Source organism: Babylonia areolata, chromosome 6 (assembly GCF_041734735.1).
Source record: "Babylonia areolata isolate BAREFJ2019XMU chromosome 6, ASM4173473v1, whole genome shotgun sequence".
Classification (NCBI taxonomy): domain Eukaryota; kingdom Metazoa; phylum Mollusca; class Gastropoda; order Neogastropoda; family Buccinidae; genus Babylonia; species Babylonia areolata.
Window position 1 is genome coordinate 7,972,916 of NC_134881.1, and position 22,563 is coordinate 7,995,478.

Sequence of the window (22,563 nt, forward strand, 5' to 3'; positions counted from 1 at the left end):
CTGACAGAGACAGATGGAGAAGGGAGGTTGCGTCTGTGGTCCTCAGGTTTCCCCAACGACTACTCTGTAGTTATGGGCCTGAGGTGAGGTGAGGTGTAACTTGTCTGTCTGAGAATTGCTGAGTGATTGGCATGACGCTGTTGGCAACAACATCTTGATTCCACATCATCTTGAAAACAGACACTCACAATAATATAAGCTTGATTCTTTTTCTTTCTTTTTTTCTGGGACAAATCATTCTTGAGTGAAGTCACTGCAATACTAGAGTGATAAGAACAGTTCAAGGGACACAACCCATAATAAAGAGTGGTAACTCTCTCCATACACAATGTACACAACTTCAAGTCGGGCGTAATGTTATGTGGATTTCCATTTCCGGCCAGTGCATGATCAGAAGAGGTTACAGAAAAAGAAATCACTTTTTTCCTGCTCTCTGCCTTGTATTGTTCATGTAGACAGTCATGAGATGAACAACAAACAACTTTTTTTTTTTTTTTTTTTGCACAGCTGTTTACAACTAGTCATGCCAAAACCATGACAGAACAGAACAAAACAGAATATTTTCCAGACTCAATTAAACACAAGGAAAGAAAGCGACTGATCTTCTCCACTGTCTGTGATCTGACTTACCAGAACACACTCTGCATGACTCTTTCTTTCTTTCAATCATGTTGAACAAAGTAAAAAAAAAAAGAAAAAGAAAAAAAGTAAACTAATAGTTCTTTCTTTCTTTCTGTGTTTGTGGGCTTCAACTCCCACATTCACTCCTCTCTACAAACTGGCTTTCGCAAGTGTTAATTGTTTATACATTGCTGTATAGGCAGCCACACTCTGTTTTCAGAGGTGGATCTGCTGGGTATGTTTTTGTTTTCGTTACCAACTGAACACTGACAAGGATTATGACTTTATGGAATCTTTAATTAACACATCTGATCTTCTGTATGTGTATACAATTACATACAAAAGAAGAATAAGGTACTAGCAAGTCGGCACATATGTTGACCTGGGTGAGTGGAAAACATTTCCACCAGCAATCCAGCAAGCGCCAGTACCAGGTCTCAGTGGTGTGATGATATTGTAACGGCTACTCAGTACTGATTATGCATAAACCATCAAGGTAATGTTCCCACAATTCGCAACCAAACCACACAAAAAAAAAACCCCACCAAACCTGCAGTGTGCTTTCATCTGAACTTTTATTTGAACCATGATTCCCACACTCTGTCCATTCATACCTACAAATTCAAAGCTGCGGTCAAGACTACAGTGAATTTATCTAAATACACCACTTCACTCTCTGAGCCATCTCTGGGGATATACCGACATGTACACTGATCATCACTAAGGAACAGGGCTTTGTTCATGGTGATTCTTCAGACCAAAAAAATAAGTACACATTCACTTTTCTTTTTTTTTATGTCAGTCATTGCCAATTGCCAATGTTTTCCAACTATGGAAATGAAAAATGTTTTTTGAGTACGGAAATAAGAATGTTTTCCATGTGTTTTATGTTCTTCATGCATGGAAATCAAAATGATTTTCTATCGTTTGATGTGAGCCATTGTATGGAAATTAAAATGATTCTTTTCTCTTCTGATTCCAAAACTGATTCCAAATCCAGATTCCCAAGATCTGACCCATATAAACTCCGGACTGATCCAGTTGTTGAGCTCAGTTTTGAGGGCATGTGGAGTGATGGCCTAGAGGTAACACGTCCGCCTAGGAAGCGAGAGAATATGAGCGCGTTGGTTCGAATCACGGTTCAGCCGCCGATATTTTCTCCCCCTCCACTAGACCTTGAGTGGTGGTCTGGACGCTAGTCATTTGGATGAGACGATAAACCGAGGTCCCGTGTGCAGCATGCACTTAGCACATGTAAAAGAACCCACGGCAACAAAAGGGTTGTTCCTGGCAAAATTCTGTTGAAAAATCCACTTTGATAGGAAAAACAAATAAAACTGCACGCAGGAAAAAAATACAAAAAAATGGGTGGCGCTGTAGTGTAGTGACGTGCTCTCCCTGGGGAGAGCAGCCCGAATTTCACACAGAGAAATCTGTTATGATAAAAAGAGAAATACAATACAATACAAGGTTGCAGATGTGCATGTCTCTTCCTGCACAACAGGACACAAGGTCCATACCTTCACAACACTGCTGCTTAGAGTTCTCTGCTTTCACCTTGCACACAGGTAAATAAACAGCACAGCTCTTTCTCTTTACCTGCCTGCCAGCTGACAGGTAGCCCTACACAGCAATGACTCCCAGTTCTTACACTCAGGTTCTTCACCAGCACTGAAATGTCAAAGACCTTGAATCTGTTTTCAAAAAAAACAAAAACTGAAAAACTGCCAACAACACAGAGCAAAATCAGTACTATGATACTCACAAGAGGATAAGACAAAAAGTGAACTGGTTCAAACTGACATACACTGAACACATTTGTCAAAATATCTGAACAAGTCAGACAGGTTTTAATTGGTGTAGAAAATTAAAAAATCGAAAGACGCAGAAAATTAAAGAGTGTGGTAACACACATGAGCACAAATATTCCTCTCTCCTGCTATGTGTATTGTGAACAAGATCCAAACACCATCTATCAGTCTTTCCTTCATGGCAGTCCTAATATTTAAAAAAAATATATAAATATAAATAAAAAGGAACACTTTCATAATCAATAAATGCCATCCGTCCACTTTCACTAAGCCCAAAACCAGCCAATGTGCAATAACAGTACCAACCTACCCATGCCCTAACATCGTCCCTCAGTCACTGTCAGACTTGTGCAACAATCGTACATATCTACCCATACCCTAACACTGTCAATCAGTCACTGTCGAACTTGATGGAATGAACGGCGTTCACATCAATGACGCCTCCCCGATAGCTGCCTCTCTTCTTCTTGGTCTTTTCGTGGCGGAAGGACTTGCCCCTGGTGTGTTTAAGGTCCTGGTTTGCCTTCTCCCCCCATGAGCCTGAGGCGCCTCTCTGAACATTCCACAACCCACACAAAACCGTTACACCCCTATAACAAAACAGCTTAAAACTGTAGACAGCTTTAACAACAACAACAACAGCCAAAAGAAGATAAATTAAAGTAGTTTACATTTATGTGGAGCGATGGCCTTCAGGTAACCCGTCCACCTTGGAAGCGAGAGAATCTGAGCACACCAGTTCAAATCCTGGCACAGTCGCCAGTATTTTCTCCCCCACTCGAGACGTTCAGTGGTGGTCTGGATGCTAGTCACTCTGATGAGACGATAAAGCGAGGTCTCGTGTGCAGCATGCACTTACCACACGTAAAAGAACCCATGCCAAAAGCACTGTCCCTGGCAAAATTCTGTAGAAAAATCCACTTCCAGGAAAAAATATAAAAAAGTGGGTGGCGCTCTCAGTGCAGCAACGTGCTCTCCCAGGGGAAAGCAGCCAAAATTCCACACAAAGAAATCAGTTGTGACAAAAAAGAGTAATACAATACAATACAATTCTGTTTCTCTCTATCTTCTATTTACCTGTGAAGAAGTGTTCAGTATCTTGAAGTTGTGTGCCAAAGTCTTGCAATGAGTGAACAATGCACAAAGTTTTCTTTTAAGCTTTTAACATCACTTCAGTTTCAGACTTTCACCTTTCAAACACACACCTCCCTTTGTTACTGTGTTTTCAAATGGGTAATATGCACACCTCTGCAACTGTACAAGACGATACCAGCCACTTCCACACCCACTCTCCCTTTATCTTTCACTATTTTCCGGCTGTTCAAATACAACTTGACTGACTGAATAGGAACTCAACAGACTGGTGCCAAAAGTAAAAAAGGCAATAAAATTAAATATATAAAATGAATTCAAGCAAGAGCATCTTTACCTTTGCCTCAAAAGAGTTGTCCCTGAACTTGTTGTCCACGAAGATCTCCTCAACTTTCACACGCCGAAATGGTTCATTCACTTTCTTCTGATGAAAATACACAGCACACACACACACACACACACACCATTTCCAATTATACAAAATCCTAAATATTCAAAAGATTTAAATTTGAAGAAACATCCACAGTAAAAGAAAAGCAATATTAGATATCATACATTGTCCATAGATAATGGGGACAAAAACCACAGACAAAAATAGGACAAATGTTAAAGCATAACAAACACGACATGAATCACTGAATGTTAAAACATAACAAACATGACACGAATCATTGAACGTTAAAACGTAACAAACATGACAATGTTAAAACGTAACAAACATGACATGAATCATTGAACGTTAAAACGTAACAAACATGACAAGAATGTTAAAACGTAACAAATATGACATGAATCATTGAATGTTAAAACATAACAAACATGACATGAATCACTGAATGTTAAAACAAACATGACAACAATGTTAAAACATAACAAACAAGGCACAAGTATCAAATTCACTACAACCCCTACGAAGACAATTTAAGCATTTTCAAGCCCAGTCACTCTCTCTAAATCTTACCCCTCCAATTCAGTTCAACTCAGAGCTCAGCTGACAGTAAAAGACACAGTATCACTATCAGGGCTGAAAGTGAAATGACTGAAAACAGGTCATGCTACAATGCACCCAAATAAAACCATGTAAAATACAGATATTCTGTTAAACCTGGGGAAAAAATGGGGGTCTCCTCATACCTGGCCATGGTACTGTATATACTGTTATTATCAATCTATAATACATGTTTGTTATAAAGTGCTACAAGACAATCGTTCTCAGTGGCCAGTGTCAAAGGTATGCTGATCATTGTTGGTTGCACCACAGACCATTTGACACCATCTTCTGCAAGGACTTGGGTCTTACTATGCACCCCTCTCAGCTGAAAAGCTCAAGCACCCTGTAATAATCGCTACTGAAAATGTTGCTAATTAGCATGGATGGAACAGTACATTCTGCAGATCTGATATTTGTATAAATCATTTTCTAAAAGTGAGAAGAAGAAAAAAAAAAAGCAAGCAAAGAACAATGCACTGACATGCAACTGAAAACTAAATTTCCTGACAGTAAATATGTCAAATAAAAATTAAAAAAAAAGAAAATGTCTTGTCTCATTCATGTGACCATGACCAAATTTTACTTTTTTCCACACGGCAACCAATATCAATTTAGTTTTACTAATGAAATTGTCGTTTAACAATATACCTCTCTATCTCTGTATCTTAACAATAAAGGCTGCAAGACAAAAAACTGCTGCAAGCTTTTTTCTTCTTTCCATTACATGACCAACATCAACTTGTCGATGACTCTGTCGTGGTTCATGCATGCTGGGTATTTTCAGGTCTTCATAACCCACGCTGACATGGGTTACAGGATCTTTATTTGATCTTCTGTGTGCGTATACACATGAAGGGGGTTCACCGTTCAGGCACTAGCAGGTCTGCACATATGTTGACCTGGGAGGTCGGAAAAATCTCCACCCTTTTCCCACCAGGCGACGTTACCGTGATTTGAACCAGGGTCCCTCAGATTGAAAGTCCAACGCTTAAACCACTTGGCTATTGCACCCGTCTACGTTAATATTCACCCCCACCCCCTCTCTCCACCCCTCCATGATGATTGCAACCCTTGGTGTTCGACTATTTTAAAACGTTATATGCTACCATATCAATTATCATTGTCAGAAAATTATATCATTAAAACGGTATCTGTGTTCAGATGAACTGATTCTTGCTAAGCAAACCAGCATTGTTTTATAATGCAAAACTTTTAAACGGTACATAAACTATTTTGTATCTTCTCTTGCATTTCTGGGCAGCAAATCTCATGGTAACTTGTAGCTACGTATGTGTTTTATGTGTATGACCATTTTTACCCAACCAGTTTGGCATCCACACTCTGCTTCTGGGGGTCTGCATGCTAGCTGTGTTCCTATTTCCATAACCCACCAAATAGCCAGCACACTGTAATCTTTAGCATGCCTGTTGGAGCTTTTGCAAGAGCAACATGACAGACCGGATTACAGCACAAGCAGATCTATCCATAATATGCTGAGCTGGGCAATCTGAGAAGTGAGCCTCACACTCGGCCCATCTCACACAGCATGTACTGATGCAGGATCCTAACTCGGGGACACTCAGACCTAAAGACCAATGCTAAAAGTCAAACCAGTCAGCTACCATGCCTGTCTCTTCAAACTCAGGCATTCTTTCTTCTTCTTCTGCGTTCATGGGCTGCAACTCCCACATTCATTCGTATGTACACGAGTGGGCTTTTACGTGTATGACCGTTTTTACCCCGCCCTGTAGGCAGCCATACTCCGCTTTCGAGGGGAGGCATTCTTTCAAGACTGGGCAGTCGCCATGCACAGACTTGCCTAGGCCCCCAAATACCCACCTGAAGTAGAACCCCAGTTTCAGTAATTTAGTGGAGGTTTTCAGTATGATCAATATGGCAGTAATGAGTATCTCCTCAAATAAAATCTTCAGGTCATCTCCTCCTTTGTACATGATTTAGGGCTAACCGTCATGCTTGAGACGCTTTTTGTACTGCGTGCAGAGAAGTCAACCAGAGGCAGTTCTACAACTTTCTTATCTCTTTGTCCGTCTCTCTATAAAATTAACTTTCTGACTTACTCAGGACCAAAATACCAATAAAGCTCATGCATATTTGTATTTGTTTTTTTTTTTTTTATCACAACAGAATTCTCTATGTGAAATTCGGGCTGCTCTCCCCAGCGCCACCCATTTTTTTGTATTTTTTCCTGCGTGCAGTTCTACTTGTTTTTCCTATCAAAGTGGATTTTTCAACAGAATTTTGCCAGGAACAACCCTTTTGTTGCCGTGGGTTCTTTTATGTGCGTTAAGTGCATGCTGCACATGGGACCTTGGTTTATCGTCTCATCTGAATGACTAGTGTCAAGACCATCACTCAAGGTCTAGTGGAGGGGGAGAAAATATCGGCGGCTGAGCTGTGATTCGAACCATACGCACTCAGATTCTCTCACTTCCCAGGCGGACGTGTTACCTCTAGGCCATCACTCCACATTATTATTATTATATCAATCAATATTATATGCATATTCATCTCACAGATGCAGTGCCTTTGAAAATCTCTGAATGGATTCCCGACAAACCAATGAGACTATACCTTGTGACATGTAGAAGTAGTTAGTCCATTCATCCTACTCACACTTTCTCAATATCAAAAACTTGCACCTACCACCTTTGAATAGCTCACACACTGTGTGCTCTGCCTTTGCCTGTTGCTGTTCTCTGACCATTTTGAGCTTTGCCTGTTAGAGTTTTTCCCTGCCCATGTTGAGCTTTGCCTGTTAGAGTTTTTCTCTGCCCACGTTGAGCTTTGCCTGTTAGAGTTTTTCTCTGCCCATGTTGAGCTTTGCCTGTCAAATTTCTTGTTCTCCAACCATTCTGAGCTTTGTCTTGGCCTGTCAAACTCAAAGTTCTTCTTCTCCAACCATTCTGAGCTTTGTCTTGGCCTGTCAATCTCAAATTTCTTCTTCTCCAACCATTCTGAGCTTTGTCTGGGCCTGTCAATCTCAAATTTCTTGTTCTCCAACCATTCTGAGCTTTGTCTGGGCCTGTCAAACTCAAAGTTCTTCTTCTCCAACCATTCTGAGCCTTGCCTGTCAGAGTTGTTCTTCACAACTGGGCCAGACTGGCTGAACTGTTCACAATGAGAACAGCAGTATGTTACGCATCAAAAGTGGAATGACGAGATTTTGTTTTCTCTTAATTAAAAAAAAAAAAAAAAAAAACTCAACTAATTACAGTATAAGTTTAAAAAAACAACAAACAAACAAAAAAAAAACAAGTTATGTTCCAACTTAAAAGTGGAATGACTTAAAATTTTAACTCATAAAAACAACAATACAGATAAATAACAGATGCGTTATATTAGCACTGTATGAAAACAGGTTATTCTATCTGTCTTATTTATAACGTTAAAAACCTTTCAGCCATGACACTAAATTTCAACATACCCCTTCCCACTTTACCTTCCCCCCCCCCCCCTCCCCCCCCTTTCCAGTACAGTCATGATGAAACATGTCATTTTTTCCCTTTTCTTTTTCGATGATCAGACACTTTACCATTTCCTGGCAACCAGGCATGCACAAATTCTGTCGCTTTCTTTGGCAAGGGAAGCAACTCATTTGTGTGCCCTTACTCCACAGAGGCTTCAAAATGCACACAGGTCTTCATCAGTTCATGGGGGCCATAACCTTTATCTGTAGGATCTTCAGGGCTTGTTGTACTTTACCAATGTGACATTCTGGTTTTGTTTCTTACTGGCATACTGTGAACCAGAACTACTCACAGCAAACACTAAAATCTCACTGTCATACTCTGAACCAGAACCACTCACAGCAAACACTAAAGCCTCATTGTCATACTGTGAACCAGAACCACTCACAGCAAACACTAAAGCCTCATCGTCATACTGTGAACCAGAACCACTCACAACAAACACTAAAGTCTCATCATCATACTGTGAACCAGAACCACTCACAGCAAACACTAAAGCCTCATTGTCATACTGTGAACCAGAACCACTCACAACAAACACTAAAGCCTCATCCAGTCATCGTCATACTGTGAACCAGAAGCATTCACAGCAAACACTAAAGCCTCACTGGCATACTGTGAACCAGAAGCACTCACAGCAAACGCTAAAGCCTTACTGGCATACTGTGAACCAGAACCACTCCCAGCAAACACTAAAGCCTCATCATCATACTGTGAACCAGAACCACTCACAGCAAACACTAAAGCCTCATTGGCATACTGTGAACCAGAACCACTCACAGCAAACACTAAAGCCTCATTGTCATACTGTGAACCAGAACCACTCACAACAAACACTAAAACCTCATTGTCATACTGTGAACCAGAACCACTCACAGCGAACACTAAAGCCTCATCATACTGTGTGAACCAGAACCACTCACAACAAACACTGAAGCCTCATTGTCATACTGTTAACCAGAACCAATCACAACAAATACTAAAACCTCATCGTCATACTGTGAGCCAGAACCACTCACAGCAAACACTAAAGCCTCATTCAGTCATTGCCATACTGTGAGCCAGAACCACTCACAGCAAACACTAAAGCCTCACTGGCATACTGTGAACCAGAACCACTCACAGCAAACGCTAAAGCCTTACTGGCATACTGTGAACCAGAACCACTCACAACAAACACTAAAGTCTCATCATCATATTGTGAACCAGAACCACTCACAACAAACACTAAAGCCTCATCATCATACTGTGAACCAGAACCACTCACAACAAACACTTAAGCCTCACTGGCATACTGTGATTAGAGTCAGCCTGAATCACTCAGACATCAGAGCAAACTCTAAATCCTGACACACTGTGAACCAGAACCACTCACAACAAACACTTAAGCCTCACTGGCATACTAAGGGCAGCAGGACTCACCCCAGATCTGTTGGCAGAATCTCCCTTGCCATTCATCAGTGGCTGTGTGTTGGGTGTCTTGGGTGTCTTGGCCTCTGCCTCACTTTCGCTGCTGCTGTCGCTGCTGCTGTCGCTCTTTTTAGAAGACCTGTCATCGATTTCAGTTCATGGTTCAAATAAAGCTTCTCTGGTTTTGTTTGTAGTTTTTTTTTTCTATTCACTTTTCTCTCCTCTCTGCTTTCATATCTTGCCCAGGCTGATGTTATGATTTAAACCTTAATGACATAAATTCTGGAAAAGAATATTTTTGTTCTAGAAAAAAGACACGGTTATCTCACAACTGCTCCTGTGCCTACGGAAAGGTACAAGTTATAACCATCAGACATTCACCTTTTAATGTATTACCCTATGCCCAAACAAGGCATTCCAATTATCAATGCATAACATTGTCAGTCACTGGCATTTTAATGCATTTCTACATAGATTACTTAAATGTGAACAAACAATACAACTATACGTAGATTAATCCTCTCAATCCTTCCATTCTCCGTCTGAAAACTGTTTCACCACTCTATCACTGAAAGACAGATTATCATATAAATATTTCCCACTCAAGCCTCTTGCCTGAAAAAAGCATATCCCAAAGTACCACACACTCTTCATCTGTTGCACTGTTAAAAAGAACCATCTTCTTCTTCGTTCATGGGCTGCGACTTCCACACTGGCTCATAGTCATACACAAGTGGGCTTTTATGGGCTTGACCGTTTTCACCCCCACCATGTAAGCAGTCATTTTCCAGGGGAATCCAAGCCAGGTATGTTCTTGTTTCCATAACCCATTGAATGTCGACATGGATTATGGGATCTTTAACATGTGTATTTGATCTTCTGCATGACGGGCGCAATAGCCAAGTGGTTAAAGCGTTGGACTTTCAATCTGAGGGTCCCGGGTTCGAATCACGGTGATGGCGCGCGGCGCCTGGTGGGTAAAGGGTGGAGATTTTTACGATCTCCCAGGTCAACACATGTGCAGACCTGCTAGTGCCTGAACCCCCTTCGTGTGTATATGCAAGCAGAAGATCAAATACGCACGTTAAAGATCCTGTAATTCATGTCAGCGTTCGGTGAGTTATGGAAACAAGAACATACCCAGCATGCACACCCCGGAAAGCGGAGTATGGCTGCCTACATGGCGGGGTAAAAACGGTCATACACATAAAAGCCCACTCGTGTGCATACGAGTGAACATGGAAGTTGCAGCCCACAAACAAAGAAGAAGAAAAAGAAGATCTTCTGCATGTGTATACACACAAAGGGGGTTCAGGTACTAGCAGGTATGCTCGTCTGTTGACCTGGGAGACCAGAAAAGTCTCCACCCTGTACCCACCAGGTGCCGTGGCCGGGATTTGAACCCAAGACCCTCAGACTGAAAGTCCAACACTTTAAATAATCATTTGGCTGTTGCACCTAAAAAAAAAAAAGAAAAAAGAAAAAAGAAAAAAAAAGAAAAAGAGAGGCACATATATAACACATGCCAATGAATCATCACCCCCTTTCCACACTGTGTGTCAGTGTCTGTGTGTTCACATGTAACTGTAGGATCTAGGATCCTTGCATGTGTGAAGTGCACGCATGAGTGCCTGTACACAATTACCCCCAGTTATTGCTCAAGTGCAAGCACATGCATACACTGCAAGTGTGTGTGTGTGTGTGTGTGTGTGTGTGTGTGTGTGTGTGTGTGTATGAATGTGTGTTTTGTGTGTGTTGTCTGTCTGTGTGTGACCATGAAACCAACCAACCTGACTGGCATGACTACTTTCCTCAAAATCATATTATCTAAAGAATGCAGGTTTACTTACTGCTGATTTTTAGCGGATCCTGGAGTCACAGAAACGTTCGCTTTCTTTTTGGGAGGCTGTTCATCTTCGGAACTGGAATCATCAGAACTGCTCTCTGCTTTCCGTTTGGCTGGTTTGGCTGATGTGCTGGGAGTGGAGGGTGCCGAGTTCGTTTTACTCACTTTGGCCTTTGACTGACTGTCTGAGTCTGAACTACTACTGTCATCACTTGAAGAATCGGCAGCTTTCCGTTTGATACCTTGTGCCGGAGTGCTCTGCCCTGAGGATGGAGGTTTTGGTGTTGATGTGGCCTTTATGGATTTATTGTTAATTTCGTCTTCACTGGAACTGTCACTGCTTGAAGAACTGTCTGCCTTTGACACTGCCGGCTGAGCAGGAGACTTTTTCACAGCTGGCGTTTTCTTAGCATCCTCTTCATCAGAACTGGAATCACTGCTGGAGCTCTCAGCCTTCTTGTTTGCTGAAGACTTGGCTGGAGTTGTTTTCACAACAGGTGTGGCTGGTTTAGGTGCTGGTTTCTTGGCAGTTTCCTCATCTGAAGATGAATCGCTGCTTGAACTACTACTCTCTGCTTTCTTTGCAGTAGCTTTCGGGGCAAGGGCTGATTTTGGAGTACTGACAGTTTTCTTTGCACTTTCATCATCTGAAGAACTGCTGGAACTGGATTCAGCCTTCTTCGGCACAGGTTTGGCAGATGACTTTGCAGCCGGCGTGGACTTCTGCAATGGGGGAAGTTTTTTCAGGGCTGCCTCATTATCGGAACTAGAGTCACTGCTGCTGGATGAACTCTCTGCTTTTTTCTTTGAAGCTGGAGACTTTGTGGGAGATGGTTGAGTTTTCTTTGCTGGTGGTTTTTCCTCTTCATCAGAACTGGAAGAACTGGAGCTGCTGCTTTCTGGTTTCTTGGCAGGAGACTTTGCAGGCACTGTTGAAGGTTTGGGTTTTTTCGTTTTGTCTTCATCATCAGAGCTTGAGTCACTGCTTGAACTGCTGCTGGCTGGTTTCTTGGCAGGCGGCATTTTCGTTTGTGGAGCAGCTGCACTTGGAGACTTGGCTGCTGGCTTCTTGGTCTCCTCCTCACTCTCAGAATCTGAACTGCTGGAGCTGCTGTCTTTCTTGGCTGCTGGGGATTTAGTTGGTGTTTTTGTGACTGCACTGGGAGTGGCCGGTTTCTTCTCCTCTTCAGAGCTGGAGTCACTACTGGAGCTGCTGCTTTTTGCTTTCTGCTTTGCTGGAGACTTGGCCGTGGGCTTTACTGCTGGACTCTTGGGTTGTGGCTTCTTTTGGTCCTCATCACTCTCTGAACTGGAATCGCTACTGGAGCTGCTGTCAGCTTTTTTAACAACTGGGCTTTTAGCTTTTGGGGCCACAACGGAAGGTTTTGCAGCGTTAGTGGGTTTTTTCTTCTCCTCTTCATCTGAGCTAGAATCACTGCTGGAGCTACTGCTTTTCTTGGCTTTGGGGGTGCCAGCTGTTGGTTTGCTGGCTGCCGCAGGACTCTTCACGGGAGCTTTCTTTTTGTCATCCTCACTGTCTGAACTGGAGTCACTGCTGGAACTGTCGTCCTTTTTGGTCACTGCCGCTTTACCAGCAGGTTTCGCAGGGGTTGCTTTCTGGGCTGTCACTTTTGCATCCACCTCATCTTCAGAGCTGGAGTCGCTGCTAGAACTGGAACTTTTTGCTTTGGTCACAGGGGGTTTCTTGGCTGCAGCAGTCTTACTGGTGTCTGTCTTTTTAGGAGCTTCATCTTCAGAACTGGAGGAGTCACTGCTGGACACAGCATGGGCTTTGTTGGCGTTGGCTGCACAACAACAGACAGTGTGTCAGTGAAGGGAAACAAATCTGCCAAGCCTTACACAGCTGCTTATCAGGTGAATATCAAGGAAGTTTAATGTGGATGTGACAATAAATTGAATAATACCATATTTTCTCACCTGTTTTTGAACTTATAACCAAGTTTCTCTCTCATATGGACATGGTAGTGTGAGTGCATTTGGTGAATAAAAAATAAACAGCTTGTATTATTCTCTTGATGTTTCGACGATCTTTTTAATCAACTGCTATTTTGTACAAAGTGGTATGTGCAAATGCTTCAGTTCAAGGGCCACAGACTGCAGTGGTGATTATCATTATGCATATAGCTTTGAAAACAGTGTATGGCTGCTGAGATAGCATAGTAAGAATGGTAAAATTATTGAGTCAAACATTTTTTGATGGACTGAATTAAAACATTTTAGACATAAGATTATACAAAGAACAACAGATTAACTCACTGAGGGAGAGGGGGAGCAGAGGGAAAACAAAAAGATAATTCTTTTAAAAAACTCAACAACAAGATAAGGAAACTCAAGTTTCCAAATAAGGAAGCTTCCTCGCTTCACCTTTCACAGCAGGTTCCTTGGCCTTAAGAAGAGAAGTTTTCTTATCCCGGGAAGTGGCTGAAGCCATTTTCTTCTTCTTGGTCTCTTCCTCTGAATCGGAGCTCTCTGAGTCGCTGTCTGAGTCTGAAGTGCCGGGCTGTTTGGACTGCTTCACAGGAGCAGCTGGCTTGGGGGTGGTTTTTTTAGCACCTGCCTTTGTTTCATCCTCCGATTCAGAGCTATTGAACAGAACATTCTGTATATTAAAAAAAACAACAACAAAAAAAAACAAAAAAAACCCCAAAAAACCCAACAACATGTAATGACAGTAATGTATTTCAAGTAATAGCAACAGCTAAAATAATAATTATCATAATAGTATCATCATTATTATCATAATATCGTCAACAATCATCTGTTCACAGTAATACATGAATCATGAAGCTCGTGTAGAGTAACGCTTCACTTTGAAGAGCACTCCGTAAATTTAATACTGACTTTATCATTGAAAATCAACATTACTGTTTATCAGATACAGTCGAAAATATTTCTGGAATAAAATTCAACAGAATGGTCCAAATTTTGGGACGGTGTGAAGACACGCAGGGAAAATTTAAGTTCAACTTCACTGCTCAGCAAATTCCTTTCTTTTCACAATTTCAGTTATCAACAATTTCTGACTAATTTGTCAAAATTTTAGTTTGCAGGTTTCTCACAAATCTAACACCAGTTCATCCCCTCTAGCTCACTTCTAGATCTTAGAGGCCACATCAAATATTCAATATAAAAACCCCTCCAACTTAATTCTTTCAAGCCAGAAGCTTCAAAACCTTAGAAGCCACATCAGATATTCAGTTAACATTCTTTCCAATTCATTTCTTTCAAGCCAGAAACTTCTTGATCTTAGAGGCCACATTATATGTTCATAATAATGAAGTGCAAACTAAAAAATTGTCAGAAATCTTAATTTCCGATAACCTCTTGATGGTAACAAATGACAGGTTTCAATAAGAAGAAAAGTGTCCAAATATAATTAGCCAATGAGAACTTTAGATACTTCTTTTACAAAATCTAAAATCATGGCCTGAAATATAATTAACCCATGAGAACTTTAGATACTTCTTTTACAAAATTTTAAATCATGGCCTGAAATATACGACCCTCACTACTTCCAAAATTGTTGTTTCTTCGACGGGCGCAATAGCCGAGTGGTTAAAGCGTTGGACTGTCAATCTGAGGGTCTCGGGTTCGAATCACGGTGACGGCGCCTGGTGGGTAAAGGGTGGACATTTTTACGATCTCCCAGGTCAACATATGTGCAGACCTGCTAGTGCCTGAACCCCCTTCATGTGTATATGCAAGCAAGAAGATCAAATACGCACGTTAAAAATCCTGTAATCCATGTCAGCGTTCGGTGGGTTATGGAAACAAGAACATACCCAGCATGCACAACCCCGAAAACGGAGTATGGCTGCCTGCCTACATGGCGGGGTAAAAACGGTCATACACGTAAAAGCCCACTCGTGTGCATACGAGTGAACACAGAAGAAGAAGTTGTTTCTTCAAAATTTAAACTGTGGCATGATGATGATGAGCAGTGGTTCATCAAGTGCTACTTAAAAATCGTATCTAAGTTCTCACTCAGAATGTCCAATGATACAGGAAATGAAGTTCATTCAACTGCTTTTTTTTTTTTTTTTTTCCAATAAATTAAAAAGTGTTTATGCCAGTGTTTACAATGAGCCTGTGATTGCACAACTTAATTTCCATGTGGATTAATAAAGTGTTTTTGATTGATTGATTGATTGAAGAGCCATATAAAGTATTACTGTAGCGTATACACGAATATATAAATTAAACTTACCTTGACTCGGAACTAGAATCATCTTGTGGTTTGGATGAAGCACCACTTTTCCCTTTTCCAGATTTTCTGGGAAACAAACAAAAAACAAAAACAATGCCAATTACGTCAATTCACCATAACCTTTTCAAACTCGAGGATATCCAGCTTTGAACAGAAACCAGTACACTTCCAAAAATACCTTCCAACAAAATGCTCACAACCCTAATGTGTTCTTACTTGGTTATGGAACCACCTTTTAATCATTATGATCAGGGTTGTTGTTGTTTTTATTAAGACTATTGAAAAACTGTAAAAAAAAAAAATTTAAAAAAAATAAAATAAAAAAAAAAATCCAAAGTCTGTACTAATAGGAGGAGTTTTAATTATACTCCCTGTTTGGTGATATATACCTTACCATGTCAAACTGATGCAAACTAGGCCTATTGGTTTGCTCTGCTTGGCCAAATTTTGCGCAGCTAACAATGAAAAGATGGTCTTGACCATTTTACAAATTATACCATAATCTATATACAGTGATGCCCTTGAAAACAAGGATATGTTTTATCCCTATGGATATGTTGATACCAAACCAACCACACACGTACAACCACTTGTCAGCAGAAATTGTGTTGAAACTTACTGACTCCACTGCATGTAGCCATTGTACACCTCTTGCAACTTTGGCACTGAAGTTGATACCTGCAACATAAGGTATATGATAACATATACATACATAAACTGATACAAGTACATGATACAGTTATAGGCAACATGCATGTTTTGGAAGGTGGGTGGGGAGGGGGGGAAGGGGGGAGGTTGCATAAATAATATTAAATTATTTATGTCAGCAACTTTTGTGTGTATGCGTTCGTTATTTTGTTGAACATCTATCGACCATTGTGATTTTAGACAAAAATCCATCCCCTTCCCCACACCACCCATGCCTCATATCATCACTACTTTCTCTATTCCTCTTTCCTCAATTTGCATTACACACAAAAAGTACTAAACTATTAACTGAATAAAATAGAATAACAAACTAACTATTCAAATTAGCTAAATTATAACAGCAAGCTAATGGGGGGCTTTTATATAGTTCTAATAAAACTCTTAACTATTTCAAACATGATTTGATTGTTGTATAAAATGTCTCCAAAAGAAGAAGATGGAACTGCAGATTTTGTAAATGAATTGGGTAAAAATGTTTTCAGTGGTCTGCATTCACAAATGATATGTACGACTATATATATAATTATATAAGTTTGAGGGTGCATTACCACAAATGCAAGTCACTTTTGAAGCAAATATTGTTTTTATAGCATTTAATCATGGTCTATACACTAGACTGGTTAACCTTCTGCTACTGTTATGTTTTGTTTTGGAAGAAAACATACAATCAATTTTGGGCTAGCTGTTGTTAGCATTATCTCTTAGTCTTACCCAAGTTTCAGTTTACTAATATGGTTCCAGTAGGTTTGTTTTCTCCAGTGGTCGATAACCTTCTTATAATGAAAATGGAATATGATTTTCTTATTTTCTATAAGATTGTGAATATTCACTGCACCTTTTTTCGCATAACAATCCACATGCTCATTTCCTACTATCCCTTTGACAGTTTGAGGGAAGGCATTTAAAAAAAATTCAATCACTGTACCACGAATGGTAAAAAAAAAAAAAAAAAAGAATTACTTGAAGAATTTATGTTACCAGTTCTGCTTTTGATTTCATATTAAATTACATTAATGTCTGTAATAGAATCAACACAAAATAACACCTGCAATATAGTAATGGGAAGATCAAACAAATGCCTGAAATGGTTTAGACCCCTTTATATAGCCATAACTTCTGCTGTGAATATAAAAGAAAAAAAACAATATGAATATGATAGTACTTCTCTACTTTTAATATTGGAAATTAATGATGCCACTGCCTGGTTGTTATAAAGAACTTAACTTTTTGTATATTCATTATGGTAGTTCAGAAAGTTTTCTTGGATGTGAGATTTAACAAAAACAGGGAGAGCAGGGTCTTCAGCCTTCCTTAAATGTCAAAGGTTGCATTGTTCTTCTCCCACTGATTTAGGCGTTGCCGTTAATGATATTCAAAGGGCAGTTTGATTTGGGTTTACTCCTGATGTTTTAAAACAGGTCAGACTTACAAGAACCTATGGTTATGAGGGAGTGGGAAGACTGTGCTCTTTCACTAGTTTTAGAGAATTTAATGTGTGTGTGTGTGTGTGTGTGTGTGTGTGTGTCTGTCTGTCTGTGTTCTTGTGTGTATTCTGTGAGAGAGAGAGAGAGAATGTGTGTACTATGTGTATGAGAGAGATGTGTGAGTGAGTGAGTGAGTGAGTGAGTGTCTGTCACTCTGTGTCTGTATGTCACTGTGTATTCTTTTTAAGCATTCACAAGGTGAATACATGCAAGACACTGACAGATTCTGACACATAACATTCTGATAGTTACACTATCATGCAATTTCCTATCTGAACTTGTTCTTCATTATTCCACTGCTTGCAAAGCAAAACATATTGACACATGCCGTGCCGTGCAACCATGGGGCATTCCAATATACAGATGCTTCATCTGTATAGATCTTGATATAAATGTGGATTTTTAAGACTTCCATAATTAATTCCAATTTCATTCACTGATTCAGCACTGTTTTGACATGACCCAACCGAACTGGCCATCTGGAAAATGAAGTCAAAAAGCCTGGGTTGAAAAGACTATATTATCTTATCAAATTTCTCCTTTTTTCACAAACGTCCTTGTGAAAAGATGCGGCAAGTGTTTGTCAACTATCTGATACAAGCAATAAAACTAGAAGATCCACTGAGCAATGTAGACCCACGTGTTCACTGCCGCTATGTTGGACAAGCAATCATGAACACGTTTTCATGTTATAATAATATGACAGCTCCAATAAACTTTTGTGTCTTACCACTTTACACTTTTTCTTCAAAATGTCTGCCGCTTCACTGCAGGTACCTCGAAGATACTCATACACAACGCCAGCAAGTTTCGCTTGATCTGCTTTGTCGCCCGAGGAATCCATTTTGTCAGCCTGTATGAAGCGGAAATTATGTCAAAGGAGAGCGATGCGTTGCGCAGGCGTGATGAGGAGTGCTCTTCAATATATCTTTCTACCGTGAGCTTTCACGAACACACAGCAAAGTTGGTTGGGGTTTTTGTTGTTGTTGTTGTTGTTGTTGTTGTTTTTATGAAACCTTGTCCTTTGATCTGTACAGACAGAAGGCAATTACCCACGTAAACCAAATTATAGGTATAATAATAATAAAAAATGTCCTTTGATTATATTGATAAAGATACTTTTTTCAAAATTGCAAAAAGCCTTAGTTTAGCCACATACAGAGCATGGAAATGCAGTATGGCATATATACTACAAGAGGCAATCTATGGCATGGGAAATAAGTTTTAAAGCTGCTCAAATAGTTTAAGAATGTAGAGTTATGACATTTTCAATTCAATTCAATTCAATTCAAAATACTTTATTATCTGCTTCAACCAAAAACAGAAAATTTTCTTTAGGCTCTCTCAAAATAAAATGCCCGTCAGCAAAAAAAACAAACTGACACACCCTTCACTTATCACCATGCACACATCAATTATTATGTAAAAAGAAAAACATGTGGGTAAGATACTATTACATTCAGAGTGTAATAAATGTGTGTGTGTTGCGTGTGTGCCCGTGTGCGCGCATGCATCGTTTTGTGTATACGTTTCAATCATTTTAAAAAGGAGAATATTCAGTAAGATAATAATAACATTTAAAAAGACAAATGCTCATCAACAGATAAAACCGAAAAAAACGAATGAGCAACTGGCACACCCTTCCTTGATCACAGCATACATATTAACTATCATGTTAAAAGAAAACATTTAGGTAAGAAAACAAAAATTACATTTTAAGATAAAATGAAACATTTCAATGATATAATAAGAAAATATTCAGTAAGATAATTATAACATTTAAGAACATGAAATCACAGTTGAAGGGTCAACCGCCACCAACCGCCATACTCAGAACGGTTTAGATACTTGCAATTGCCGTCATTGAAAGGAAGAAGATTAAGACTCGAGGAGATCTAATCCAGACATACAAAATATTGAATAACATAGACAATATCAATGCAGACAAAATGTTTGTCACTGAAGAGTTCCTCTGATAAAACAAGGAAACGAAACGTTACTTAAGACATTGCAGCACAAACATCCGCAAGTTCAGTTTTACTAATCCAGTTACTATTACAGTAAGCACCAGAACAGTTTAAATACTAACCGCCCGGATAGTCAAAACTGCACAAAATTTTTAACATGTTCAAATATCTGCTCGTCCAGTGATCCCAAAATGCAACAGTGTTTTCAAGATTTGGACGAGCAAGACTTTATCTTCATTAATTATAAAAGAAATAGGCGTGCAAAGCAAACCACCAAAGAAATAGTGTAACGAGACCGGCGAGGCAAAAAAAAAAAAATAATAATAACACACACACACACACACACACACACACACACACACACACACAGAAAAAAAACAACAAAAAAAAAAAAAGAACTACTGCTGGTGCTGGTGCTGCTGTGCTGCTACTACTACTACTTTTTTTTCTCTTTTTTTTTCATCCCCTCAACAACTTACTTTTAGGATGGTAGAATGAAAACAGGCCATTTTGTCACGTGCTTATTCCTCAGTTTTCTCTCAATCAAAAAAAAGAAGAAGAAGAAGAAGAACGGGTTTGTGTGTGTGTGTGTGTGTGTGTGTGTGTGTGTGTGTGTGTGTGTGTGTGTGTGTGTTTTCAAGAGTTTGTGCATGTGAATTTGCTTACTATAGTTGGCCTATGTGCGCATGGATGACCATGTCAGTGCACGCCGCGCGCCCGGTTTGACGCCCTCGAATGACCCCACGCTCAAACTAACTCTATGGAGGAAGGGGGGGGGGGAGGGGTTGTTTGTTTGTTTGTTTTTTGTTGCTGTGTCTGTGTGTGTGTGTGTGTGTGTGTGTGTGTGTGTGTGTGTGTGTGTGTGTGTGTGTGTCTGTGTCTGTGCGTGTGCGTGTGTGTGTGGGTTTTTGTTTGTTTGTCTGTTTGTTTTTTTCTGGGATACACCTGAAGACTCCAGCATGGGACGACTCCAATCCTTGTCTTGAAATGAAACCTATTCCTTGGATCAGTTTTTAAAAAAAGTATATATATATATATATATATATATATATATATATATATATATATATATATATATATATATATATATATATATATATCTGTGTGTGTGTGTGTGTGTGTCAGTGTGTGTGTGTCTCTGTGTGTGTGTGTGTGTGTGTGTGTGTGTCTGTGTCTGTGTGTCTGTGTGTCTGTGTTATATGATCAATCAGAAAGCAAAACAGCATATTGCTGGGGGAAAAAACAGGGTGAAATTCTAGATTTGGGCTGACCCTAAATGCACCCCGGTCTTTGTCCCGCGAAAACACCCCATTTGAGTTATTCTGGGTTGGTTACTTTTTTTTTTTTTTCCGACTCAAACAGTCATTCCGGGGCATTACCCGGTCAACTGACCGTCTACACAAACGCGAGTAAAATAGAGTCAGGACTACTGATTCCCCGGCCCCACCCCACAAAAATACAACTGAAAACAACAACAACAACAACAACAACAACACACTACACACACACACACACACACACACACACACACACACACACACACACACACACACACACACACACACACAAATCCGGGGGAGTCAAATTGTGGCATTGACGTTGTCCCTAAAATAACTCCCGTGGAACCTTATAGGGATATGTGTTGGAATCTATCCCAGACTGACCCCCCCTTTGCAAAATGAGTCTCAGTCAGGTTTTTAATGCAAAAATACGCGTCAGTTACTGTTCAGCCGTTGGGTGGAAAGGGGTGTGATTTGGAAAGAAGCTGTCGGAGATCAGCCCAGAAAATCCCCATGAACATTTTTGGCATCTTTCCTTGTAAATGCCATGATACGCGATTTTCAAAATCAGTGCTCATTTTGCAAAATCAATATTTGCCAGTGGTAGAAGTTAAACTGGGGAAGGAGGTGAAGTAATAAATGAAATATATTTAGTATATGTATTTGTATTGGTATTTTTTTCTTTTTTGTCACAACAGATGTCTCTGTGTGAAATTCGGGCTGCTCTCCCCAGGGAGAGCGCGTCGCTACACTAAGAGCGCCACCCTTTTTTCTTTTCTTTTTTTGGTATTTTTTCCTGCATGCAGTTTTATTTGTTTTTCCTATCGAAGTGGATTTTTCTGCAGAATTTTACCAGGAACAACCCTTTTGTTGCCGTGGGTTCTTTTACGTGCGCTAAGTGCATGCTGCACACGGGACCTCGGTTTATCGTCTCATCCGAATGTCTAGCTTCCAGACCACCACTCAAGGTCTACTGAGTGGAGGGGGAGAAAATATCGGCGGCTGAGCCGTGATTCGAACCAGCGCGCTCAGATTCTCTCGCTTCCTAGGGCGGCGGACGTGTTACCCGTCTAGGCCATCACTCCACTATAAAATCAGTGAAGAAAAAACTGAGCACACACAAAAAAAGCGACCTGTCCTGAATACCTGCAAGGGAGTGTTTCAGGGTCGACTCCAGGGGAGTCAGTCACCCTTCTTCTTCTTCTTCGTTCGTGGGCTGCAACTCCCACGCTCACTCGTATGTGCGCGAGTGGGCTTTTACGTGTATGGCCGTTTTTTACCCCGCCATGTAGGCAGCCACACTCCGTTTTCGGGGTTGTGCATGCTGGGTATGTTCTTGTTTCCATAACCCACCGAACGCTGACATGGATTACAGGATCTTTAACGTGCGTATTTGATCTTCTGCCTTGCGTATACACACGAAGGGGGTTCAGGCACTGGCAGGTCTGCACATACGTTGACCTGGGAGATCGGAAAAATCTCCACTCTTTACCCACCAGGCGCCGTCACCGTGATTCGAACCCGGGACCTACAGATTGAAAGTCCAACGCTTTAACCACTCGGCTAATGCGCCCGTCACAGGGGAGTCACAATTTGAACCGTGCTTGGGGTGACTTCACTGAGGCGCCACATCGGTT

At 40.5% G+C, this 22,563-nt stretch overlaps 1 protein-coding gene across 2 annotated transcripts; it reads right to left on the reverse strand.

The window, feature by feature from the left end:
• Nucleotides 1-1,177: 1,177 nt before the first annotated feature.
• On the reverse strand, nt 1,178-18,539 carry LOC143282704 (uncharacterized). 2 transcript variants are annotated; one of them, XM_076588399.1, is made up of 8 exons: nt 18,410-18,539; nt 16,107-16,165; nt 15,488-15,553; nt 13,645-13,862; nt 11,264-13,064; nt 9,426-9,552; nt 3,862-3,945; nt 1,178-2,985 (listed from the first exon to the last, which is right to left on the reverse strand). In XM_076588399.1, the coding sequence occupies exons 1-8, from the start codon at nt 18,521-18,523 to the stop codon at nt 2,824-2,826; spliced, it is 2,631 nt and encodes an 876-aa protein (XP_076444514.1). In that variant the 5' UTR covers nt 18,524-18,539; the 3' UTR covers nt 1,178-2,823. The 2 variants fall into 2 exon arrangements, with proteins under 2 accessions (XP_076444514.1, XP_076444513.1); XM_076588398.1 differs by having other exon boundaries at nt 3,862-3,948.
• Nucleotides 18,540-22,563: the final 4,024 nt, after the last annotated feature.

Bases quoted from the DNA above. Each gene is read 5' to 3' on its own strand.
- LOC143282704 (XM_076588398.1), bottom strand. From the start codon at position 18,523: ATGGATTCCTCGGGCGACAAAGCAGATCAAGCGAAACTTGCTGGCGTT. The intron at 13,065-13,644 runs GTGAAGCGAGGA...GTTGTTGTGCAG, and splicing joins CAAGGAACCTGCTGTGAAAG to CCAACGCCAACAAAGCCCAT. The intron at 9,553-11,263 runs GTAAGTAAACCT...AATCGATGACAG, and splicing joins GGATCCGCTAAAAATCAGCA to GTCTTCTAAAAAGAGCGACA.